This window comes from Piliocolobus tephrosceles, chromosome 2 (assembly GCF_002776525.5).
Source record: "Piliocolobus tephrosceles isolate RC106 chromosome 2, ASM277652v3, whole genome shotgun sequence".
In the NCBI taxonomy this organism is placed as follows: Eukaryota; Metazoa; Chordata; class Mammalia; order Primates; family Cercopithecidae; genus Piliocolobus; species Piliocolobus tephrosceles.
The window spans coordinates 169,023,943-169,051,431 of NC_045435.1; the positions used below are offsets into that span (position 1 = coordinate 169,023,943).

General features: G+C 36.0%; 2 protein-coding genes and 1 non-coding gene across 5 annotated transcripts in view; 1 reads left to right on the forward strand and 2 right to left on the reverse strand.

The window, feature by feature from the left end:
- PLSCR1 (phospholipid scramblase 1) overlaps positions 1-6,856 on the reverse strand; it is a 29,646-nt gene extending 22,790 nt beyond the window's left edge. The window contains exons 1-2 of one of the 2 annotated variants that reach the window (XM_023215373.2): positions 6,603-6,736; positions 1,262-1,348 (exon numbers count right to left, since the gene is read on the reverse strand). The gene's annotated coding sequence lies outside the window, so the exon portion shown is untranslated. Of the gene's footprint in view, positions 1-1,261; positions 1,349-6,602 lie in introns of both variants that reach the window. The other variant, XM_023215374.3, reaches the window with a different exon arrangement.
- A 5,968-nt stretch (positions 6,857-12,824) lies between these two features.
- Positions 12,825-12,935, forward strand: LOC111544775. Its single transcript, XR_002732280.1, has one exon. It is a non-coding gene; the product is annotated as a U6 spliceosomal RNA (small nuclear RNA).
- Positions 12,936-17,970: 5,035 nt separating this feature from the next.
- The window catches only part of PLSCR5 (phospholipid scramblase family member 5), a 28,729-nt gene continuing 19,210 nt past the window's right edge, over positions 17,971-27,489 (reverse strand). The window contains exons 7-8 of one of the 2 annotated variants that reach the window (XM_023215379.1): positions 27,354-27,436; positions 17,971-18,076 (exon numbers count right to left, since the gene is read on the reverse strand). In XM_023215379.1, the coding sequence (XP_023071147.1) occupies positions 27,398-27,436 (39 nt within the window). In that variant the 3' untranslated portion in view covers positions 17,971-18,076; positions 27,354-27,397. Of the gene's footprint in view, positions 18,077-27,353; positions 27,437-27,489 lie in introns of those variants that run through there. The other variant, XM_023215378.1, reaches the window with a different exon arrangement.

Here is a 27,489-nt window from a genome sequence, read left to right on the forward strand (position 1 = left end):
TCAAGCCAGAAAGGTAGAAACATTAAAATTTATACTCTTTGCCATTAATCTGTAAGGTGAACAATAAGCTAATAAACACATGTAACCAAAGTAGACTAAAAGTTTTGAAGACATTTGTGTTTTAGATTCTATCATAGGAAAAACTGTATAAAGAAGACTAAATTCATACATATAAGAGGACATGATTTTTGTCAACCTCACATTTCTACCATCAAAGACTATACTTTAAAATGCCAATTTTCTTAAAATATGCTAAGAGTACTTTAACAGATATATCAGAAAAGATGAATAATTCTGGATTAGAAATAGGTAGTACCCTCTAATTAACATACTGGACTACACCTCTCTAAAATCTTTACCTGCCCCTTACTTCTTACAGGATACTTCTCTCGATAACATGCTTAGCTTAAAAAAAAAAAAAAGTTCTATGGCCTTTAACCAATTTTAACAGAAATTTTAAGAAACTAGTGTTTCAGTTATTCTCACTCTCCCTACAATGTCAGAAAAGCACTAAATAATGTCTAAGGGCAAATCCTAAATAAAATGTACGAGAAGAAACATAGGCAAGTTTTTATTTATTTATTTAATTATTTATTTATTTATTTATTTATTTATTTTTTGGCAAACAGACTACTCAACTGAAAAAAATTCATAGTTCTGGACTGCAGATCTATGTATCTGAAATAAAAAAATTTTGTCATAATTTTAAAAATAATTTTTCTTAGCATTTAGTTGTTTTAGGCTTTCAAGTCCCATGCAAGCCAGAAATAAAGGATGTGCTGCAAAGATAGGGAATAAACCCATGCTATGTATTCTGGTAAAGAGTGGTCCCCAACCTTTTTTGGCACCAGGGACCAGTTTTGTGGAAGACATGGACGGGTGGAGTTGGGGATGGTTTGGGGATGATTCAGGCACATTACATTTATTGTGCACTTCATTTCTATTATTATTATATTGTAATATATAACAAAAGAATTATACAATTCATTATAAGGCAGAATCAGCAGGAGCCTTGGGCTTGTTTTCCTGCAACTAGACAGTCCCATGTAGGGGTGATGGGAGACAGTGACCAATCATCAGGCATTAGATTATCATAAGGAGTGCGTAACCTAGATCCCTCACACACGCAGTTCACGATTCGGTTCTTGCTCCTATGAGAATATAATGCTGCTGCGGATCTGACAGGAGGTGAAGCTCAGGCAGTAATGTATGCAAGCGATGGGGAGCAGCTGTCAATAAAGATGAAACTTTGCTCACTCACCAGCTGCTCACCTCCTGCTGTGCAAGCCCAATTCCTAACAGGCCACGGACTGGTACTGGTTGGTGATCCAGGGGTTGGGGAGCCCAGCTGTTAAAAATAGGTGGAGGATCTTAAGCAGGGAACTTCAAGTCCTTGCCAAATGAGTACCAACCATGAATATACATGGTATTTGCCTTTCACAAGGTCAGAGATGATTCTCTTCTTGCACAGAAATACAGGAAAGGAAAAGAAGATTTCAAAACAACGACAATTTCTTCATATTGGCTCTTTTTCTTCCCACTTGGTTACACTGTTCTTCATCTTAAAAGATAAGTTAGTGAGGATGAGACCTACTGGCAAAACTACTGTAGTATAAAATCTGGGTCTTTGCTTTACTACAGGTTTTAGAATTTTAGCATTTATGTAATACCTAAAGCATTAAAAAAGGTATGTAACAAGCTCTGTTGCAAAATGTTAAGTGTTCCTTGTACCTGTACATGTGCCAAGTAGATAAAGCACTGTGTGCCAGGTCATTAAAGTCACCCACTATGTGGATGCCTACATTCTTGTTTGCTGTTATAATGATCCTTTGGGTTTTCTCAAGGTTAATGAGTCTATTACAAGTTACATGTCACTCAGTTTGGGGAATAACTGGGTGTGCCCTGAATAAATTAATTAATGAGTTAATTAATTTAGCATGATAATTCATAAATAATGCCTTCTACCCCACTTATTTTGTTTTCATTTTCAGAAATACTTCAGAGAAAGAGAAAATCTTTATGCTATACCAAAAAATGCATTAAAGTTATGTTGTATATTGTACCATTGGAATAATAATTACTCCAGGATGAACACAGAACTTCAAATACAATCTGATTTTTTTCTAACTCTGTTAACTAAGACTTTGGAGGAAACTGAGGCATCATACATTATTTGCATACAAGTATACCTCTTAAAATTTTTCTATCAGAAATCCTAAGTTCTCATTGTTTCTCTGGACTATTTGACAACTGTAACCTCTACTGCCGTGAAGAGGAAGAAACAGCACAGGGGATTTCCAGTTCTGGCTTCACAATTCACATTACAGTGAAACTCTTTTGACCCATCCCTTGAGGTCCTGAAATTTTTATCTTACTGCTTTCACAAAGTATTAACGTAAACTCTGGAACCCAAAGGGGAAGCATACTTAATTTTGACAGTTCCTAAAACTAAAATTTGTTAACCCACACCAGATTTGGATTATTTATTTAAATTTACTTGTTAATTGGCTAAGAACAACCTCCTTCCCTCATTCCCTCAAAACAGAGGATAAAGCATTTCACATTCTCTTCAAGTCCCAAGATAGGAATATACGTTTTGAATTATTTTAGCAAAATGCTACTGCCCTGAAAACAATCACAAGAATTCTAGGTCCCTAACTTCCTCCCAATAACTGAGAATATAGATACTAGGCTAGAGGGACGGGAGGAATTTCAAGTAGGCCAGGAGATTACACAGGTAAGTCATGAATCAAATAACTTTCATGTCATTTGGGTTATGTTTGTATGCAAACTTTGTACATTTAAAAATGTTTAGTTAACATCTAAGAAGGAAAAATATTCATCTTTTGAACTTGGGTTTTGGCAAATGTTAAGCTTAGAAAAAACCGATACATTTAAGCAAATGGGTGGGGCAGGCAGGTGGTGAGGCTTTTGAGTATACAGCACATCATACCTGTAAGCTATGGAATGAAACTGAGGTGATTGAGGCTGATTATAAATGCAAAGTACCTTGTAACAAGGAGTCATTCCATAAAAATCCTCTTGCACATTTTATGCTTAACAAACAAAATAAATATGCTTAAAACCAGTTTAGGATAGCCTTTTATAGCATTTTATAGTAAACCTTGAATAAAAATGTAGATGATACATCAACTAGGACCAAGTGAGATGGTAGTGATCTACAAAACTAAAAAGTAAAAAAAAAAGAGACAAAGGAAACAGATATTGAATCAGTTATTCTCATTTGATTGCTTTACTACTCTGAAAAGCCTTTCCTGACAACCCAGAGCTCCCTCACAAATTTGAGTTGTTTCCTTTCCTCCTAATAAATGGTGAAACTAAACCCATAGAAATAAAAGTGACTTTAATAAATGTGACACAGCTATCTAGCTGAATTAAGATGATCAATAATTCATATTCTTTGCACCGATGTCTCTAATTCACTGAAAAAAGGAAGACTGACACCTTTCAGTGAAATTTGTTAAAAGACTCTTTTAAGGTATCTTTCTTATGTAAGACAGAAAAGGCTTGAATTTCAATTTACTCTTGTACCACTTAGCTTTAACTAGGCCAGGTGCTAAGTTCATGTGTTGGAAACTTAATTTCCAATGCAACTGTGTTGGGAAGTGGGGCCTAATAAAAGATGATTAGTTCATAAGCACTCTACCTTCATGAATAGATTAATGTTGTTATCTTGGGAGGGGGTTACTTATTGCCAGAGTAGTCTTGTTAAGTTCCACTCTCTCTTGCTGTCTTGCCCTTCCACTTTCCACCATGGGATGATGCAGTAAGAAGACCCTCACTAGATGCTGGTGCCTCCATACAGTCATGCACCACAACAACAGATCACATATATGATGATGGTCCCGTAAGATTATTTTTACTGTACACTTTCTATGTTTAGATACATAAATACTTGACACTGTATTATACTTGCCTACAGTATTCAGCACAGTAACATGCTATACAGGTTTCTAGCCTAGGAGCAATACCTTATTCCACACAGTCTAGGTCTAGTAGGCTATCTGCCACCTCACTGGTCATTCCCTTGCTTGAATGAGCCAAGTTCCCCCCAGCCCAGGACTTCTACCTGTGAAGTTCCTCTGTCTATAATGCCCTCCACACACACACACACACACACACACACCCCTATAGACTAATTGATTTGAGACTTCCTTCAGCTCTCAATCTGACTCTCCTCAACACCCCCCACCCCACCACCCTAGCCTAAATAGAAGGCTGGCTATACCGTCCAGGATTGTGTAAATAAATTCTATGATGTTCTCACAACCACCAAATTGCCTCATGATGCATTTCTCAGAATGTATTCCTGTCCTTAAGCAACACATGATTTTGCTGGACTTCCTAGCCTCCAGAACTGTAAGAAATAAATTTCTGTCCTTTATAAATTACCAAGTCTCAGGTATTCTGTTACAGCAGCAGACAACATATGGAGACATCATTTTTTTCTAATGACTTATTAAAAGAACATATGGAAAACTGAAGAGTGCAACTGTTCTGATTAACTAAAAAGTGTTTTGGCTTTTTAATTTAGCACTATTCAGGGTGGTGCTATAGAGTGTGTATATACACAGATACACACATATACATATAGAAATACTTCCTATGTAAATATTCACTAAATATAAAGCTGGTGTGGTTTTTAAGGAATTAATTGAAGGCACAGAGCATGCAAAGCACTATACCAGGCACTAGAGCACAATACCTAGACACTAGGGAGACAGACAATTAAGAATGAAATAGATTATTAGAAACACTCTAAGTGCTATAAATAAAATTAATGCTGCTACAAGAAAGGGTTATGGGACACTAACTTAAACAGTGGTAGGGGGTTTAAGAAAAGTCAGACAGCGGCCGGGCGCGGTGGCTCAAGCCTGTAATCCCAGCACTTTGGGAGGCCGAGATGGGCGGATCACGAGGTCAGGAGATGGAGACCATCCTGGCTCACACGGTGAAACTCTGTCTCTATTAAAAAATACAAAAAACTAGCTGGGCGAGGTGGCGGGCGCCTGTAGTGCCAGCTACACGGGAGGCTGAGGCAGGAGAATGGTGTAAACCTGGGAGGCGGAGCTTGCAGTGAGCTGAGATCCGGCCACTGCACTCCAGCCCAGAGTCTCAAAAAAAAAAGAAAAGTCAGACAGGGAGCTGAAGGAAGTCTCAAATCAACTAGTCTACGGAGGTATGGTGGGTGGGGTGTTGGAGGGCATTATAGAGAGAGGTAACTTCATAGACAGAATTCCTGAGCTGGAGGAACTTGCCTCATTCAAGGAAAGGAAGACCAGTGAGGTTACAGAGCAGAAGAGGGAGACATTCTTAGAGATGAAGATGGAGAGGTACATAAGCGTCTGCTCACACACATTTGATGTCTCTCCACCTGTACTCTAAGCTCCTTTACAGATCTAAAGGCCGTTTGATCTATAAACCAGCTATTTTACATGCCACTTTGCTATCCAACTGCAGAAATCCACTCATTTCCCTTTATATGTCTTTTTCATTTCCCTGCATTTTCTCGTTGTTCAAAGCCCTACTATTGTTGTAAACAGGGTGGCATTAAGGGAAAGGTTTGCTCTTAGGAAAAGTTCAAGAAAGGAGGCCCCAAACTTCCTGACACGTTTAAGTGTCACTTGTAGTAACCATGTATCTCAATGCGATAAGCCAGAAAAAACAAAGACTGCCTATTCCTGGAACTGGGAAGTGGCCATGCCAAGACTTCCAGGAATAACAGTGCATGAATGAAACCACATGGGAACCAGAGAGTCAGCTTGGAGAAGCAGGACCTTTGTCAAATATTTAAAATAATAAAAGCTAACTTTCACTGAGTACTTTCTGTGGTGCCAGGCACTGCTCTAAGAACTTTACATTAACACATATAATACTTTATGGCTCTTTTAATAGTTACACAATTTCAGAGATGAGGCAATGGAAAGAACATATATTAAGAAAGTGGCTGACAGTCCACAGATGTGAAGCAGTAGAGGCCGAATTTAAAGTCGGGGAGCCTGACTGGAGCTAATGGTCTTAGGAACCGTGCCAGATACCGCCGCTATCTTTTCTAAGCTTGTATTGTAGAAGGTTTAGCATAGATGTGGGCTCCAGGCGGACTTCAGTGAATACTTACTGATAAATGACAGCTTGCAGGCTGTATTAACCGTCCCTTCTAACAGCCCCACTATGCTGGCACATGCTCCCGAGCCCAGTCTCTGCCCAGGCTTCAGGGCCGCTCCTCTGCCTGTAAAGCAGTGTGGCTAAGGGGAAGCCGAGCCCCGCCAGGCGTTTTCAGGCAGGACACCCCTTGTCATTCAAATGGTTCTGGGTGAGTCCAGGTGCCGCTGGGCCGCCTGGGGCCCCTTGCCGTGCATCTGCTCCACTTACAGGGTCCCTTTCAGAGACCTCTTGCATTTCTGGCCCCAGCCTTCACCCCACATCCTCCACCCCGAGAGCAGCAAACAACCGGCTGGCCCTCGCGCCCGTTCCCTGTAAGTTGGTCTCCACACCTGACCCCGGCCCTGGCCCCAGCGCAGACTCCGCGCAGTTCCCGCGCCCGAGCCCCCCGGAGGCGGCAGAGAAAGCCGCTAGCGCACCTGTGGCTGCCGCTGTTTCCGCTCCCGAGCGAGCGGAGTTCCAGAAAGCCGTGGCCAGGCGGTGGCTTCCTCTCCTACGCGTCTAGACTACCAGGCACAGCTGCTGCGCAACCTTCTCCGAAGTCAGCCGGAACAGGGTCTGTGAGTAACCCTTGCGCCAACACCCGCGGCTCCTGGTTTCGTTTCCTGGCTCTTACGTACACAACGCGGTTTCCTTTTCCTGGTTCCCGCGCTGGCGCCCGGGGACCTGCGGAACTACTGCAGGATGAAGAAACTGAAGGAGAGACTGCACCCACCACCAGGTGTGAGGCCCCTCCCCTACCCCCGACTTGCTTTCTTGCTCATTGGAGAGACTCTAGAGACTTTTGTCCGGTGGTTAAGGAGAGGAACTGGGACTCCGTAACTAACAGGAACTGGAAAGTCATCAGGTGGGGAGTGGCCTCCCCCGGGAACTTTCTTTACTCTGACTTTGACCTCCATCCCTCGGAAGCTCGTGACTTTTCAAGAAGAGGGAGCAGAGGCAGCTTAGACTACAAATGAGGAGGGGTCAAAATTGTTTTTCTTTATGGTGCCTTTTCTTTCTTGCTGTCTTTTCTTTCTTGCTGTCTTGCTCTTTCTTTCCTTCTATTAAATTATGTGATATTATCATTTTTTATTTTTAAGCAGTTATTTGAATGTTTTCAAGAACTCACCTTATTTTTAAATAAATATTGTTCCATTTTAAACTAATATAGTTTTTATTGTCTGTATTTAAGTTATGTGTATGACATATCCGTCAACTCCTATAATTACACATTTCCCCCCTTGGGGCAAGAGCAGCTCTAATTTACTCATTTAGCGTAAATCCTGAATACCACTATCATTAACTATAGCCCTCATGTTGTACATTAGGTCTTCCCATTTGTTCATCCTACATGTTTGTAACTTTGTATTCTTTGACCTAAATTTCCCCATATCTCCTGACCCTGCTCCAATCTGGATGACCCTGGATAAACCGGTGGTCCCCAGCCTTTTTGGCACCAGGGACCAGTTTCACGGAAGAGGATTTTTCCATGGACCAGGGTCGGGTGGCAGACGGTTTCAGGATGATTCAAGCATATTATATGTATTGTGCACTTTATTTCTATTATTGTTACATTGTAATATATAATGATGCTGTCAGTGCAGACATATTTGAGGACATGGTGGCCTTCAATAATTGCTTCTATGTGTTCTTTGTGTTCATGTTTTCATGGTTTCTGTTTTTTTAAAAACAAAACAAAAACTCCAAAGGCTTGTCTTTTAACGCAGGGCGCTTGGTCTCCATGTGGCAAAGCAGTTTTGCAGGTTTGGAGGCTTCATTGGATAGTCGGTCATCACATATTATACAAAGCAGGGTTGGAGGATGTGAACCACCTGTTGCAGTGAACCTGTAATTTAAGTAGGACTCTTGGCATTTTGCTTTAAATGTGGCTTTCTTTTTGTTGGCAGTCTTAGAGTCTTCTGTTGTCTCATCATTGGGTTTTTGCCCATTTGCAAAGAAGCTGTCCAGTAATGTGTGTTTTTCACTCACTTTGGCAAGGCTTAGCTTGTGGGCTTAGCAAAACTGTGACTAAGACAAGTGCACAGTGGGAAAGAGGTGCGGATGGAAGTGGTAAAATAATGGGTGGGCCATGCACAGACTAAAATAAGTGTTGGATTCTGACTGAAAGCCTGCCACCAGTGCAGCTGTACAATTGAAGTACATCAATTTTCCACTATAAAGCCTGCCTCCAGACACGGCTTAATTGTCACTTGTCACTTGCCCCTCACTGATAGGGTTTTGATATGAGTCTGCAATCAATGTGTTTATTATGTTCTCTGTGCAGTCAAAACTCTCTGCTAATGTTAATCTGTATTTGCAGCTGCTGCCCAGTACTAGCATCACTGCCTGAGCTCTACCTAAGATAACCAGGCGTTAGATTCTCATAAGGAATATGCACCTAGATCCCTCACATGTGCAGGTCTGTGGCCTGCGGCTTGGGGACCCCTGCTATAAACCACCGCTGTATATATTTGACCTTTTCTTAATTTCATATAAATGAGAATGTACAAAATTTTTCTTTCTGTGTCTGGTTTATTTCATTTAGCATAATGCCTTCCAGGTCCATCCATGTGATAGCACCTGGCAGAATTTCCTTCTTTTATAAGGCTGAGTAATATTCCATTGTGTGTTTCTGTGTGTGTGTATACACACACAATGGAATATATGTATCTTTCTTCATACATTTGTCCACTGATGGACACCTAGATTATTTCTATTATCTTGACTATTCTGAATAATGCTGCAATGAACATGGGAGTGCAGCTATCTTCAGGAGATGGTGATTTCATTTTCTTTTGGTATATACCCAGAAGAGGGATTTCTGGGTCATATGGTAGTTCTATTTTTAATTTCTGTAGGAACCTCCATACTGTTTTCCATAATGGCTGTACCAGCCTACATTCCCACCAACAGTGTACAAGGATTCTTTTCTCTACACCCTTGCCGACACTTGTTATCTCTTGTCTTTTTGATAATAACAATCCTAATAGGTATGACATAGTATCTCATAGTGATTTTGATTTGCATTTTTCTGATGAATAGTGATGTTGGGCACATTTTCATATACCTGTTGGCTATTTTTATGTCATTTTTGAAGAAGTGTCTATTCAGGTCCATTTCCCGTTTTTAAATTGGGCTATGTTTTCTTGCTATTGAGTTGTAGAAGTTCTTTATAAATCTTAGAAACTAAACCCTTCTCTGATAACATGGTATGCAGATATACTTTTATCCAAACTATAGGTTGCCATTTCATTTTGTTGATTGTTTCCTTTGCCGTGCAGAAATTTTTGGTTTGATGTAGAAATAATATTGTTAAACTTTGCATGCTACCCAAAGTAATATATAGATTCAATGCAGATTTGTATGAAACCACAAAAGACCTCAAATAGCCAAAGCAATTCTGAGAAAAAAAATTGAAGCCGGAGAAATAACACTTCCTAATTAAAAATTATATTACAAATTTATATAAAACAGAATGGCACTAACATTAAAACAGATATGTAGACCAATGGAACAAAATAGCTCAGAAATAAATCCAAACATACATGGTCAACTAATTTTTCACAAGGGCCCCAAGAGAACACGATGAGGAAAGGATAGTCTCTTGAATAAATGGTGCTGGGATTACTGGATTTTCACATACAAAACAATGAAATTGGACTGTTTTCTTACACCACACAAACAAATCAAAAACAAAACGGATAAAAGACCTACATGTAAGACCTCAAATCATTAAAATTCTGCAAGAAAATATGAGAGAAAAGCTCCTTGACATTTACCTTGGCAAAGATTTCTTGACTATCACACCAAAAGCGCAGGCTACAAAAACAAAAATAAATAACCGGGACTATATCAAATGATATTTTAAATATGTTTTGGAAATCAAACCAACCAGATTTGCTTAGAATGTTTAATTTTCCAGCCCTGCAGCTGGCACAGAGACATGTAATAAATAAATATTTATTGAACTGAAGTAATAATTATTTTCCTTTAAAATTTGTTACTTGCAAAAGTACTGTGATTTTTCAAACATTAAAGCTGCAAATGCAGAAAAGAAGTGAAATCTTGTCCTTTTCACTCCCTAGTTTTATTCCCATTATCTTAAACCCACGTTTGAAGATTTACTAAGAGAAGTGAGAGGAGAGAACAGAAAGGTGGAAAAGAAATTGAGAAAACATGATGGAAAACGGTAGAAGGAAAACTGAACCACCTAGGTTTGATCTCTTTCTCTTCAATTTACCATCCCTGTGACCTCATAAAAGTTACCTGACAGCCTCCGTGCCTCTTTATGAAATCTATCAATGAGGGTAGTAATAGTATCTACCTTATAACATTTTTTGAAGCTTCAGGAAGTTAAAATACATGGAAGGTTTAGGGTGGTGCCTGCCACAGGGTAAGCATTGGCTTTGGATTTACTGATGAACTTCTGCTGCAGAAGGGCAGGAGGCTGTAGAATTCCAGTAGCTTTCATTTTCTATATTTTTCAACCTCTCCTTCCCTGATGAATAGTGTATTTTTGACCCAAAACTTTTCTGTCAATTTTACACAGAAGAATTCTCCTATCCTTTGCTTAGGGTGGTACCACCTTCTCTTCGTGGAGGTAGTAAGTTAGGCTGGGTGAATTGGCTTGTGAATAGACCTTCAAGCATCCTCGATTTACTTTCTAATTCATAAATTTGTTTTTTTATTTGACATCACTAAGTCCTCAACCTCTTTGGATTTCTGTGGCGTTAAGGTGGATCTCCTGAATCTTATGTTCCTTTTTACACACTTTAGGTTGTGATTTTCTGAGTCTTGCAAAATCAGTTTCCACTTTTGCCTCTTCCTTCCATTTTCTCAAATTTGTTGCAATCTCACTCATTATAGTAAATTCTCATCTTTTCATAGTCTTTGTGGCATTTACAGCTTTTGGGTTCTTTATTTTGTTTTAACTGTCTTCATTTTCATTTTATTATAGTCTCTGAAGAAAGGTACCATGTTTAATTAGAAAACATCCAGGTACCATATAAATTATTGTTTGCCTAGATAAAGTTCACTATTTGCTTTGACATAGTAAAATAGTGGTTCCCATATTTTAGCATGCATAAGTATCACTTGGAAATCTAATTAGAACTAAATTTGCAGAGTCCCGTCTTTAGAGTTTCTGATTCAATGAGCACAGGTTGTGCTTTGAGAATTTGCTTTTCTAACAATTTTCCGTATGATGCTGATGATTCTTTTCAACAGACCACATTTTAAGAAGCATTTGCTGAAAGAACTCTATTTTTTTCAGGTATTGTGGAACAATGCATCATAAGAGGAGGGTCATAGCACAAAGGATGAATTTTGAGTAGTAGACAGTCATAGTGATTCTATTCTCCTTTGACTGTAACTTGTATAATTGAGGGCATATAATTTATATTTTCTTTCTTTTATAGTATAATGAAATAAAGCCAAAAATTAAGATTCTGTTTTATTTTCTTTTACTAATGCACAAATCTGGCTCCTAATTCTTGTGCCAAAGTGCACAGTGACTGGTGCATTTATTAAGCATATGTAAGCAAAACAGTCAGCAACTGATTACACATTTGTTTATGTGAAATCTACATGTTTTGATTACTTTTTCTTGTTTTGGTTAGTGATGTCTTTATTGCTGATATTTACCTTTATTTGAGAATAAAAAGACATAATATTTATAATTTGTAGATTATGCTTCTTACTAACACTTATATTAAAATATTTCCTGGAAAGGGAGTGAAAACTCTTAATTCAAATAGAAAATAAAAATTTTCTTTGGAGTATACTAAATCATAGCTGTTCCAGGAACATAGTAATATGTTTATATTGCATGTGTAATTTACATTTCCTTTTATTTATTTTTCAGACCCTTCTGTTCTTCCTTAATGGATGTATTAATTCTTCAAATTCCTCAAAATACAGTAAAATTTTGCTTTTAAAGTTTTTTTATGTTTTTTGATTTACATTTGTTTCTTCATTGGTCAGCTATGTTTTGGTTATCTTGGTTTTCTATGCTTCATATATGTAGTGGTTCTTAGTTCACTTATATTTAAGAATGGAAGACTGGTGACTCTTGTTATTTTTCTCTGTTGTATATACTGTTGTCCCTTTTTCTATTAGATCTCTCCCACTAGTAGGACTAGGATTGGGAACCAAGGTAGAGACTGCTTATCGCAATTAGGGTGAGCAGATGAGGAAATCACTCTTTGGATGCTAAAATGAGGAGAACTTCTTCCTTTGGCATGGGAAGCCATTCCAGAAACTTCAAAATCTTAGTTCTCCCTGTGCAATTAATTAAGATTCAATAAGAGTACTAATTTGGATTCCTGAAAGTATAATGCTGGGCTGCTTAGGCTTAGTGTTCATTGAGACAAGGAGGAGGCTAGCAGTGAGGTCGGTGTGGGACACCTGACTAGCATATTTCATTAGGCAGACTTTCAGTTAACTCTGTTTTTAGCTGTTCTTCTTACTCCCACCTTGCATGGTATTGCTGTCTTTGAGCCAGGTAGCTCCCTGGGATAAGGACTTTTCTCCATCATAGACTGTTCGCATGTACACATTTAATCTGACTGATAGGTTCACATATTCCTTGATCCATCAGTGTTCCAATATGACTTGGAACTTCAGCCTATAATTTATGAGTATCTTTTCAAAAATATCCTGTGCTTGCTTTGGCAGCACATATACCAAAATTGGAACGATACAGAGAAGATTAGCATGGCCCCTGCACAAGGATGACACACAAATTTGTGAAGCAAATTTGAGAGGTTGTTTTGTCTATCATCATTTGCATTTGCTATCATTGGACTGGGGACGTAGGAGAGAGGAGAGACAAGTTATTTTCATTGTGCCATTTTGAACTTCAAAAGGCACTTTCAGACACTTGGTTTTAAAAGATCAGTCTACGCCAGGTGTGGTGGCTTGTGCCTGTAATTCCAGCACTTTGGGAGGCTGAGGAGGGCGGATCACCAGGTCAGGAGGTTGAGACCATCCTGGCCAACATGGTAAAACCCCATCTCTACTAAAATACTGAAAAACAAAAAACAAACAAACAAAAAACCCCAACAACAACAAAAAAACAAAACTGTAGTCCAAGCAACTCAGGAGGCTGAGGCAGGAGAATCACTTGAACCCGGGAGGTGGAGATGGCAATGAGCCACTGCACTCCAGCCTGGAGACACAGGAGACTCCATCTCAAAAGAAAAACAAAAAGAAAAAAAAAAAGATTAATCTAGCAATTATATGGAGAATGGATTGTAGGATAGACTGGATGGTGTCAGGGAGAATAAGCAGGTTTAGGAATAAGATAATGACAGTTGTGAATACACAAAAAGAAATAATTTCTTCCCTTAGAATGACAGATACAATTTTAACATAAATACAATATGTGAATATCCAGACTACATTCTGCTCTAAATTATTTTCTAATTCTATAATTAGGTTCTACATAATTAAAATTTTAACTGCTAACTTTAATCGATAAATTATATTTTCTAAAATCTAATATGGAACCATGACATCTGGGTTTGCATGCAACCCATACAGAGGAATTTATTCAAAGTTAGAAGCTCTAATTCTTTATCTAATTCTTTATTTTTCTTTGTGTTTTTTCTATAACCCCAGAAAAATTATATCTGAGCTTAATCTTTTAACTCATGATTAACAGAATGTACAGGCTTTTGATTCTGGAATAAGCACCTCACTCTTACCAGAATAACAGGTTTATTGAGCTGTTTTTATATTATTATTCTCTGGACTTTGTTTATATTTCCAGTAATTCCTTTGCAGCAAAATAAAATAGTCCCTACTTCATTAGGACCTGGCAGTGCTACCCTCTCCCAGATCATCGTGGTTGTTAATACCTTTTTATGTTAATTCCAAGTTATTTTTCTTACATTTTTAAAAGTCACCCAGTTTATCTGCTTTCTTGCTTTTCATTTTGCCCAGATGCATTAAATTAGGACCCTCAACTAAATAAATTTAAACCGCCTTCTCCAAGGCCCAATAATATTCTAAGATCTAAATCCAAAGGAAATAACTAAATCCTATCTTTTTTGTTAACTTGCTGTAGCATTTAGCCTAGTTAATCACTGCCCACTTTATAGAAATCTCTCCTCTCTTAATTTCTAAAGCATCAGACTTTTGTTTTTCCTGCTATTCTCTAGGCAATTTTGCTCTGTCCCTTGTGGACTCTTCTATTCTTGAAAGTATGGTGTCCCAGGGCTTTCTTCCACTTGTGACACTTATCTTTTCCTGCTTTATAGCTTCAAGGTTTTATGTCATGCACTCATGGTTTAAATTTCTAAGTTCAAAACTTTAAGCTAGAGCATTCTCCTGGCAGGTACTTGCAAATTTTCTGGACTTTAATGTTCCATAAGCACCTCAAGACCAGTACATTAAGAAATGAATTCCACCTTCTCAACTTCTCTTCTTACTGCACTTAAGTGCTGTAAAATAAACTAGTAATGAAAGTATTACAGTATGCATTGATGGTAAATTAGATACTAAGTAATTTCAGAGTATATATTTTGTCCTATTTATTATTTTGATGAAAGGATACATACATCCTCATAAATTATACACCTACAATGCACCCATAAACATAACAATTTAAAACACTTTTTAAAAAGGATGAATATATCTTTCCCACCTTGAGTTCTCACGTTGGATTGATGCTATATCAAATCAAATAACCACTGAATTTTGTGAAATAAAATACTAACAGCTGAGATTCTAATATGTTGGGTAGTATGATAAATCCCAGGAAAACTTATCCATCTTTATGAGTTAGACATTTTGACAAATAAATCAATGAAAAAATGAAATAGATATGTACCAAAGATGGATTCATTTAGAAACAACTGAAAAGAAAGGTTGACAGTAGTCATATAGAAAAGAAACATTAATTTTAAAAATTTTATTCTTAACTTTTTTCCTATGAATTCAAATGTCACAAGGTTTTCCTAATGAGGCAAATATGAATAATTATTTTTAAAAATAGTTGTACTTTAACGATTGTGTGTATATGAGCCGTGTGTGCTTATATGTATTTTTTATATCCATATATTAAATGGGTTTATTGTTCAAAAATTTAAAAACACAGAATTATTTAAAGTAGTATTTAATTTCCCCCATTATGCCTGACCCTACATTGAAATAATTACTGTCAAAATTTTGGTATGTATTCTAGATTTTTGAATTTTAGAATGCCCTTTTTTAGTGTACATGTAATTATTTTTGTTTATTAACATTTTAAATGTATTATTTCATTTCATTCAATTTCATTTCAGAGTTCACATGCTCTGAAAAGGGCTTGTTTTTCCTTTACCAACAATATTACAGATACTTTTCATCCCTGCTTCCTTCCCTTTCACTCCCATCTACTTGGCTACCAATCTATTTCATTTTTAAGAGGAGATGATTCCATTCTATGTTTGAACAATAATTTATTAACTAAGTCACCATTGGTGAACATTAGTATGTCTTCATTTATTTTACTGAGAATATTAAAACAATGTTGCAGCAAGCACCCTGACACATCTTTGAAAGCTTTTGTGATTACTTAGCAAATCTACAGGCAAAGTTGCTTACTCCACTAAAATATACATTTATAATGAATGCACTTGAAACAAATTTTCTCTCCTGATTAGTTGTATCAATTTACCCTACTTCCAAGAGTATATACTTTCTTGAATCTTTGATAACAATGGATAATTCAGATTTTTGAATCTTCTATTCTGATTCATTTCTTTAATAGATACTTTGAACATAATTTTATTTTTACTGGCCATTAATACTGTCTTTTAGTGATTTTTATGTTCCTGTGCTTTTCGTATTTTCTTTCAGTATATTTGTCTCATATATTTGCAGAAGCTCTGTCCTCATTATGGATAAGCACTGTGTCTTCTTTTATATTGCAAGCTTTTTTTTCAATTATCTTAGTTTTCATTTGCCTTAGTTTTTTTTTTTTAATTCATTGCATAAGAGGAATGTTAATGTTGAATTCTATTTCTCTAATTTTATATCTAGATTTATATTTGTATGTGGCCTAAAATCATATTTTAGCTTTTCTAAATGGTCGTATTAGAAAACAATCTTTTCAGCTTCATGTTACAGTGTGCCTGAACACTTGTGACTTAAGCAATAACACCACTAATGGTCTCAGCTAAGAATTTTGGAGGTAGGTACTCCAGGACAGGGAAAACAATTTCATCGTATTATCAAAGACCTGTGTTCCTTCTATGTTTTTTAGTTTACACCTTTAGAGTATTGGCTTGTTGACTTGTTCACACAAGATCAATGCTCTGTTTTCAGGTATCACATTGTGTTCCCTGGAGGAAGAAGTAATCAGAAAAATAGAACCGGCAACATCTTCCCCTTTTCACAGAAAAGTAAATGCTTTACTAAAAGTCCTAATACAGTTATGATTATGTTTCATTAACAATAGCTGACTACAAGGGGCCCCTAGATACAAGGAAGCTGAGAAAGTAATAGATGTAGGGCTATAGAGTAGACCTATAATCTGGCTATCATGCTTTTAAACATATATCAAAAACATCTTACATGGCTTTTAGATGATTGTGTACCTGTGCTTCTGCTGTAGCAAATAAGGAACATAACATTTTCATATTCCTTTCTCTCTTTCTTTCTCTCTCTATCACACACACAGACCACACATTTAGCCTCTGAGATTGATATGGACAAAAGGGAGTCTGGAAATGCACTAGCTAAACAAAAGTGGCTCCATATTGGCTAAGGTTTTCCTTACAAGAGTTTATTGAATGATTATTCAATGAATAAATAGTCATTTATTTATTGACTTATTCCTTTGAAAACGTCCTTTTATCATAAATTAACTTTCCATATAGAGTAAGCATCATTATATTTCTGGACTATGTATGCCATTTTTTTTTTTTTTTTTAATTTCTACTAAGAACCAAACTATCTTAGTTCCTGTAGTTCTTCTTATTTGTACTGAGAGGCTGTGAGAGTCAGTAACTGTGTTTCTGGAACTTGGCTGCCAAGAATCAGGAAGACATTTATTCCTATTTATGATTGCATGTCTATTTCTATCAGCTGTGTTTCATAGGCCAGAATAACCTCGCTCATTAAGGTTGTCTGACTAAGTTAAATTTATGAACAGCCCTCGGGAATAACTTATTTTCCACAAAAAAATATGTGTTGTTCTGAATTTGATCACAATCATACGGGTTCCCCAGAGTTAGATCTAGGAGCTTAATACTTCTCTCAAATCTTTACACTATTTCTGTTGATCAAAAAAGTTATCTCATGGTTTTGAAAGGTGAGCTACTAATTTGAAATACATTAGAGCAGATCTATGTTTTGGCTAGCATTCTTTTAAATGTATATATTAAATAAATCAATATGACTTATAGGTGATTTGCATACCTGTGCTTCTGCTGTAGCAGTTAAGAAATTTAACCTTTTCCACTTCTCTTTCTCTCTCTCTCTCTCACACACACATACATTATATGTAATTATTTTTTAATTTTACAAGAATTGAATCATAGTTCTGCACACATGCAAAGTAAATGCTTTTCCTTTACCACCTATATTATAATTTCCATCCTGTCTATCTCTGTATATATTTTATCATCTAAAAATCTCATTCTAAGAAAAGATAACTCCATTCTATGTATGAACTATAATTTATTAAACAATTTACCATGGCGAGCATTTTATATATTTATGTATAGTCTTTTTATATAGTAGAAAGACTTGTGGGCACAAAGTAAAACAAAGTAATTTAGTTTTTATATTTCTAATTTTCTAAATCTTCAATATACAGAGGTTGTACCTGGTCATCTCTGATGTTATGTACAACTGAAACACTCTGTTTTCTTGTGAGGTCCACTCATATGTGTGGAAGTGCTTTGAAATATTCTAAAGAATTCTAACAAATAAGATGATATCATTGTTATTATTGCTTAAAGATAATAGGCTAGAGATCTATAATGGGATTCCAGAGGGGCATTATAGTGCTATAATATAAAGTTTCAGGCTAAAAGAAAGTCTATGTAAGTAAGCCAGACACTGATTACTAAAGCATTTGAAAACCAAATTTTGGATCTGAACTTAAAAATAGAAGTTATACTATTTTGTCATCATTAGAAAAGAAGTTGTTTATGACACTGATTGTATATTAGAATTACTAGTCATTTAAAAAAAAGAATTAAGTGACTTAAAAGATACTCTTGGGGATTTTGACTTAATTGGTACAGAATGAGGTCTGGGTATGGATATTTTTTAAAATAGTTATGCTATTTAAACGTTTAACCTGGGTTAAAAGTCAACATAGAATAAGTTGACTTTTCTACATTTATGTTGCTTTTCCCTGCTTCTGACCTGGACCCTAACCCTAGAGAGAATATTTATTATGGCTTTGTGTTCGTATCACTTTGTTATCTTAAAAGCCTATTTAAAATGGTGGGGCATTCGTATCCATTGTTAGACCTACTCACACTTGCTCGATGACCTTGAGTCACCAAACTGGGACTTGACTCTATGGATGTGTCTTGGCTTGGCCTACAAATTTCCTCTGAAGGTGATCAAGATGCAACATACAAATGGCCAAAATTGAGTGGATTTTCTGCATAACTTTAAATAATTTTAGATTGTGTATACTGATGATTTAACTCTTAAGTGACAAATAGAAAATCAGAGTTGGGACTCTACTTTCAATTATATACTTGATTTTATGGTGCTTTATTTAACTATTTGATAAGCCAATGTTACTGTTTCCTCAGAAAAATAGGAATATATGCGTTCACTAAATTGATGGAAATTGTCCATCAATTCAGTCTGCTCATTAAAAATAATATTTACTAAACTTTCATCATGTGCATAATACATCAACAAATATAGTGTTTCTCAGTTTATTAAAAATATAACATCAAATTTCACCCTTCTACATACAAAATTGATGTGTTTTATTTCCCAGATTACAGAAAGAGCAAAATTAATGCTCAATAGAAATTTGTATTTTCAAGATTCTGCTGGTGTAGCTAAGCAATGTCATCACAATGTGAAGTGTTGCTGCCATCTGCAGCATGAAAGACTTATTAAACGTGTATATTACCTAGGCATACGTAACTGGATTTTAAAAAGTTAAGAACTGTTTAATTTCCCTATTAGTCTTTCTGTGTATTTTCTACAGCTAACCTTCAACGTAATTAAAAATATGGTATAGTTTAAAACATTCGATGTACTTAGGTATATAATATAGGTGCCAAAATGAATACTGACATTTTATTTTATTATTTGGTTAAGCTACAATTAATACTGAAGAGGCAATGAAGTGGTAGACCAAAACCACGTTTATGACCTATTGGTATTGGAAAATCTTTTCCAAATCTTTTATGTTTAATAAAGTTTTTCAAATTAAATAATCCAATATAATGCAAACTTTTTCTCAAAGATATTTTTTCAGGCTTACACATTAGCTACTTCATCGATTATATGGAATAATAACCAAAAAGATATCCACAGAATAACACCGCAGATATACTATCAGTGGATGAAAGATTTAAAGTTGTTCATACGTTACCTTTCTAAATAGAAACAGCACATAATATTGATGAGAATATTATTAATTCAGGTCTTAAAGGAATAAAAGCACCTCTCCCGTAGGTTTTTGGATTCTCATTTTATTTTATTTTGACAGTTATTTCATCGTGCCATTTCATGCCCACTCATATTCTTCATTCTGGAAGGTCGACAAAAAGCTAACAGTTTTGTAAAAACTGGCAAGTTACTTAACCTTACTGAGAATTGATTTTTTTCATCTGTACTTTTGGGCTTATAATGTGTGGCACTGGAATCAGATGAGAAATGTATGTAAGAAGTCTAGCCCAGTGTCTCATAATGCTCATTAATGCTAGGCTTTACATATTTGTGAAACAAATAATCTTACTGTGTTTTAATTTTGTTTCAGGCAAAATATCAAATTTTAATATTTGAAATCTCTTATAGTTCCATTGTAATTGTTTTTAAAAAAACCAATATATTTACAATTAAATCAAAAATGCCTTGAAATGCATTTTCAGTAATGCTGATGATAATACGTGGCAGGCAGTCATAAAATAGAGGCTCAGTTAGCAAAACTAGTTAGTTTTTTCCATTTCTTTAACAAGATTTTTAACAAATTTTTTTTTCTTTTTAAGATATATTATAGATTCCTTAAATTATTCAATTCAAATTATTTAAATAAGTGATGCCCAAATTTAACACCTAGACAGAATGAACCGCAATACATGTCACTAAGTACAATTCCCACCTATTTTTAATGGTAAAAATTTCACAGCATAAGAAATAGACAAAATCCATTTACATTTATTTAGAGAAATTTTATTAAAAAGAATTTTTTCTTCTAAGATGAGCAAAACACAATGTAAGGAGAAATGATAAAAATCAAAGTATAGAGAAAGGAAAAAATGCTTAATTTGAAAAGTCAAAATATGATAAACAATAATTTCATTTCACCTTATTTTAGCAATTAAAGAAACAATAATATAAAACTTACAAAACAGGAGTGAAAGTAAATTATGAAGTAGTAAATGTTTATGTTATTTCTTCAATTCGTTTTCATTTTGAAAATAAAATATAACAAATCTAAAAATAATATGTCCATAAACCTCTAATTAAGGCTCAAGTGAATTAGAATTTCAGTGTGCAACCTGCCTGGGCTATCACCTGAATTCTTCAGATCATCTATCCAAACCTAGGGAAGTCTGATTTATCTAACAAGTTTTAGCTTCCTTCCTTCAAGATATTATGGCTTCGGAAAAATACTGTTTTGTTCCCCCTTAATAGTTGTCTATTCGCTCAGATTCAGTTTCCGAGTTTCAATACAGTTTCTAAACAATTTCCAAAGCCCCTAGAGGATGCTTTGGCCAAATACAGACAAAGTACATAAATTCAGAAGAAAATATTATTTGAACCATTACTTGGAGGATACCTGGGGCACAGCTGAGTGGGAAGATGTGGCCTAGCCCAAGAGAATCTGACCTCATTAAGCACATTCTGATCCTATGCATCCTCTTCATTCTTCATTTTGACTACTATATTTCTACCTCTTCTGTGCCTTTGTTTGTGCTGAGCTCTTGGCTTGGAATGTTCTCCCAGCCAAACACTACCTAGCTTTGACACCACCTAGCATGGAAGACACATATTCAACTCATGGGTTATTTGTTAGCTACTCTCCAGGGGTACTAACCTTCCACCTTAAATGATATTGGATGCTTCCATTTTTTGTGCCTTTGTGGTATATTCTCTTTATTGTAGCACTTGTAACACTGAATTGAACCTGTTCTTATGAGTGTCATGGCCATACCTTCAGTTTCTAATGACAAAAATTGGAATGAACTGATTTTTTATACTAGAATTCTTAAAATCCTTTACATTCCATAGCTAATGAAATGCCAAGTTTTGTCAATTCCTCTTCCTAACCTTGTCTTGCAAGACTGTATGTGATTTAACCCCTGGCTACTTTTCCTACAGCAGTTCATTTTCTCTCTCTCTTGTTTACTGTACTCCATACTGGCTTCCTGTGCTTCTCACACTTGCCCAGTTGCTCTCAACTCAGAGCCTTTGAATTTGCTTTTTTTTTTTTTTTTTTTTAATTGAGATGGAGTCTTGCTCTGTCGCCCAGGCTGGAGTGCAGTGGCGCGATCTTGGCTCACTGCAATCTCGGCCTCCCGGGTTCAAGAAATTGTTCTACCTCAGCCTCCCGAGTAGCTGGGACTACAGGCGCATGCTGCCATGCCCGGTTAATATTTTGTATTTTAGTGGAGATGGAGTTTCACCGTGTTGCCCAGGCTGGTTGAGAACCCCTGAGCTCAGGCAAGCCGCCCGCCTTGGCCTGCCAAAGTGCTGGGATTACAGGCGTGAGCCACTGCACCTGCCCTACATTTGCTTCTATATCTGCCTGGTACACTCTTTTCCTAAATATTCTTAAGTCTTACTTTCTTCTTTCTGGTCTATGCTCAAATGTAACAGCAGTTCTATTTCTATTTTGTTACCCTGAATTACTTTTTTCATGGGTTTGAGGGTGTAAAATTCTCATCCTCCTAGGAAAGAATTGATTGTTCACTCCTTGCATTAACAATCAAATGAGTAACAATCAAAACTAGTATTAAACCTGTTTAATCAATCAATGATTGATTACAAAAGTACACACACTTCTGAAAGACAATTGGAAACATCTTCTTCACATAATTTCTGAAAATCAGATAATCAGTAATAACTTAGTCCAGTGAACAGATTCCTAAGGGTCAGCCAGTCAGCAATTAGTATGGTGAACATATTTACATAGCTAAAGTCAATACTCCATTATTTAAACTCCACACTTTCCCAAAACCCTGTATAATTTACCTTCTTTGCTTATAAATTGTGTCTTGCAAAACCAATTCTCCCTTGCCTGAACACATAATAAGTTTAGCTTTTTGTTTTAGATATTGAGTGGTAGATTCCTTGTCAATATTTGTGATTATCTATGGTAACCTTATCATGTTGTTACCTGTTGGTTTATTATCAACTCTATTCTACCTAAGCTCCACAAAGGCAGGCACCTTGTTGCTTTTGTTTACTGCTATAACTTAATGCTGGCATTGATGCCTAGTACAGTGTATGCATTCCAGAAATATTTGTTGAAGAGAGTTTAAAGCAGGGACAATGTACCATTGAGTATAATATCCCCATTGCCTAATATGGAGCCTAGTACATAGAACTGGTTTCAAAAACATTAGCTAAATAAGTGAATGAATAAGAAAAAGTTCAGGAGTGACTCTAGAATACAATGTTTTGTATTCTTGAAAATTGCTAAGAGTAGATTTTAAGTGTTCCCAGCACAAAAAAAAGCGAGGTAATGCCTATGTTAATTAGTTCAAGTTAGCCATTCTACAACGCATAGATGTATTTCAATACATCATGTTGTATATGATAGATATTATATTTTATTGGTCAATTATAAAATAAATAAAAATGAAAAAAATGATTGTGTATTATTTAAAACATTTTTAGGAACATCCTTGAAGTAAACCAGAAAGTATTCAGATCTTAATGGGTCCATATAGTTCTCATAAACTCATTTCTCTTTTTAGAAATATTCTAGTTGAAAAGATACCCACTTTCCTTTTTGACATCTCTTTTTGAAAGACTTAAAGGCATTGCAATTTCCATGACTAAAACTGAACCCATGCTCTTTGCCCTAAACCAGATCCTCTTTTAATATTTCCTCTGTCAGTAAATGGCAAAGGCCTGAAATCCTTTCTTGCTCACAGAGAGTAGGTAGGGAGAAACTGGTCAGGCAGTCAGTTAGGGTGGGTCCTTGGTTGAGTTCTTTCAAACAAAAGAACAGCCGGCAAGCATAAATAAGGGAACTTGCACAGGAGAGCTTGTCTAAGACATGGCCACACTGCATAGATAAGACTTGCCCAGACATGTCTGCAATGGAAAATTCCATCCCCTGACACACGTGCAGTAAGAGGAACAAAGCAATATGGAGTAACTCAAGGTAAGGGCCTGCATGCACACTAGGAGGACAGGGTAGAGCTACCAGAAATTTGCACTTTATGCAAATTAGATGCCCAGCCCTCATTGGTTTCTTATAAAAGCCTCTGTATTCAACTGTAAAATGGCAACCCTTTTCTGGGACCCTTCTCTGAGGCAGAGAGCTTTCTCCCTTTCTTTTGCTTATTAAACTGTTGTTCTAACCTCACCCTTGGCATGTCTCATTCTTGATTTTCTTGGCTATGGGACAAAGAACTTTAGAAAAATTTAGTTCGTAGTTTAAAAGAGAATAGCCCTCCCCAGAACAAAACTGCCTCTATAAATCTAATGAAAGGCCACCAGGCTAAAAGGTTGAGAGGGGCCTGAATTCTGCTAAGACGCAGGTGTAATTAAAAGATTACCAGCCATTATACTGCACGTCACAAGATTTACAACTTTTCCAGTTACTCCTGTAAATACCATTACTATTATAGAAACTAAGATTGGCTTTTTGAAATGTCTTTTCAGGCTTTTGCATTTCAAATAACTGAATGGTCCTGCCTAGACCAGCAATTCCTCTGTGGTTTCCACCCAGAAGTGGACTCAGTGCACGAAGACCATTTTCCACACCCCTATGTTTGTATCCCCAACCAATCAGCAGCACCCATTCCCTAGCCCCTTGCTTGACAAATGATTCTTCAAAAACCCTAGCCTTCAAATTTTCAGGGAGACTGATTTGAGTAATAATTAAATCCAGCATCACTCCCTCCTTCTCTGACCAAGTCAAATTGCCATACCTTAACATCTTGTCCATCTCCATTAAACACTTCTCATATCTGAAATGTAATATGTATTCTTGTCATTATTGGATTAAAAGCTATCTCTTCAACTAAACTGTTACCACTATAAGAGAAGGGTCTAGATATTTGGCATGTAAGAGCAAGTAAATAAATATTTATTTAAATGAATGAATGAATGAGAGGTGTGTGAATCTGGTCAAGTCTTTCCCAGTAAACACAGTAAACAGAGTTGGAGTAAACAGAGTTGGAGCCTGTGTTCTGGGGTTGTTCTGGGGACAAGAAGCAGTAGGGCACTAGGAAACACTGTTGTACAAGTATCAGTCCTGTTCTAGAGACTAAAAATCATAAGGTCTTGCTAGTCTCTCATGGACTCACATTTGGTGGAAAAGGGAAAAGTAGAGCATAGAAGAGATAAGATCAATTTTACCTTTAATAAGAAAGGAGAGACAGAATGGGTCTCAGTTTATTGTACTATGCCAACTTGGAATCAAAACACTACATCAGGTTTTTATTTAAATGCAGCCAATTTAAAAATGAGTGATATATTCTAAGAAGGATTTTAATCTTTAGGGAGTCTCCCTTAGGTGTAAGTGTTGAATATCTCTGTCCAATAGTTTTAGGCTTCATTTAATATTAAAAAAAAAAAAACCCTCCAAAGCAGTTTATCATGGTAAAATGCTGCACTTACAAGTGATACTTTCTTTTTCCTATTTTTGCCCCATGGTGAAAATCTCAGCTGTTGCTGTTGTGACATCAGTTATAAAAATCTTATATTTTAGAAATCAAAAGTAAAGGACAAGAGAAGATAGGAAAACAAGATTACCTTTAGGAAGGAAATTTGGGACATGAAGCAGGGGTGCCGGGTGGGAAGGGGGGAAGACGATTTCCCACGCAGTCATCCTCATACTGCCTGATTTTCCTTTGCTGTCATTTCATTTTGTTACCCTACCAGAAATTTCTATAAAGCAAGGTGCCTGGCATGTTATTTGTCCTCCATTTTATTAGTTAATAAGCATCAGTTTTAAAAGTGTAATTTACTTTAGCTGATTATAAGAAAACATAGATTAAGAAAATTAAGATTATAAGAAAATAGATTAAGAGGAAAGGGAAGAAATGCCGAGCTCTCCTTCATCATCACCAGAGTTCTTCAAGGTAATACGAGAATCTCAAGGAGATCCCCAAAGATCACAGTTTAAGTTTGCAGTACTGGCAACGAGCGAAACTAGATTCCAGGTTATGTCTATTGCACATAAGACTTTTGTTCTCTTCTATGACTGCATTGCTTCCAGCATGAAGGTGATACCAGTTACACTGAAAAAACAAATGGTATGACTGGGAGAAAGGTTGCATGGGATTTTAAAATATAGTTACTTTTTGGCAGTTAATACTTAAAACCACTCTGCCTCAGGTACAAGATATGTTACGGTCGATTGAGGCAATGTATAGTCTTTACATGCCAAAGGAGGGGTGGTGGTTGTCAGAAAAGGTGAAGGTGTAAATAAGGACAAATAAACTGAAGAATACTGACCCAGAATATGGGGGAAAGAAGTTTTTCATTTTTATGTTATACAGCATAAAGCCCTTACTCCAGAGTCTAGAACTAAATTGATATTTGTGTGCTCTTTGGGGAATTTAACTACCACCCATAATGTTATTTCTAGGAAATGATCATCTCCTAATTTCAAATGACTCTAACTTGACTAACTTAGTAAAAGATGTTTAGCATGCATTCCCTTTTTCTAAGTGAAGAATTGCCTGGAGTTTCTCAAAACACCATTATATGTACATAAATCTGTAGGTAGTATTTGTGTAAGTCTAAAATAGAGCCTACATGGCTACATGGTGCCTTGCTTAAAAGAAATCTGTTCCATTTGGAAAAGGGAGAGAATAATTATTGTCATTCATAACAAATTTTCCTTTTGTGTGGGTTTTGGAAATATGTTGATAACTAGTGGATAGTAATCAGGAAAACTCCATAAATGTTGAAGTGAAAGGTACTAATTTAATTGAATGTACTGTACTCTTTTACTTCTGCATTTGACTCATGGATTAAGATTTTATTTATTTGGTTTCCTTTGCTTGTTTTTAAGTCCTTGAGTTGTCTATTTTTCAGATCCTTAGATCCCTTAACTGACTGAACTTTCTCTGCAAATAGATAAAATTCCTGCCAGGCAACGCTGTGGGACTTAGAGGTCTGTTTATATGCTTATTTAAATCTCTGGCATGAGTAGGTATATAAAGCATTCTTTGGTTTGTAAATACTAGTTTCTTTATGGAATATAACTGTGCCTCTTACCACTAGAATGAATTGATACCATCTATCTTCTTCTTCATCTTTAGATGTATTATTTACCCAGCTTTTAACTTTTCCAGTGTAAAGTAGTAATATCTCACTACAATAAGAAAATTAATAAACAAAGTATAAAGGGACTACTTTTGAAAAAATGTTGTAGAAACTCAGTCCTTTTGATTAGTAACCAGCCTTAGTACCAGAAAAACTTCAAAGTGTTCTCTAAACATTGAACTTTCATCAGTGATGCTGCAAGCCTTAGTTCTCATCTTTCATGCTTACCATTGCAATAACTTCAAAAGGATAAAAAGAAAGAATGGTTATCTCTCAAAGCAACCTTGTGCTCAGGCCAGCAATCATGTATTTAGCTATCATGCATTCACAACTAGATAATTGCCTCATTAAACTGTTTTAATAAATACAGTAATTAACATTTTTTTTTTTTTTTTTACAGAAAAGCAAACACTCAAATCATTCAGAAATGAAATCCAGAGCCCAAGGGATTTCTAGAAGAAAATGAAAAAGAATTAGATAGCGTCAAATATAGACATCTTCAAAGGGAAAGAGATCATTTAAACTTGCTTTTTACTTACTGAAATATGTTCTGCATATTTTATTGTTTTCATTATCTTGGTTATTATAATCCAGCCAGTGAATGTTCAAAGAACATAAAATCCTGCAAATAAATAAACTGAATATAAGTGAATTTACAAAAAGAAAACAAGATCA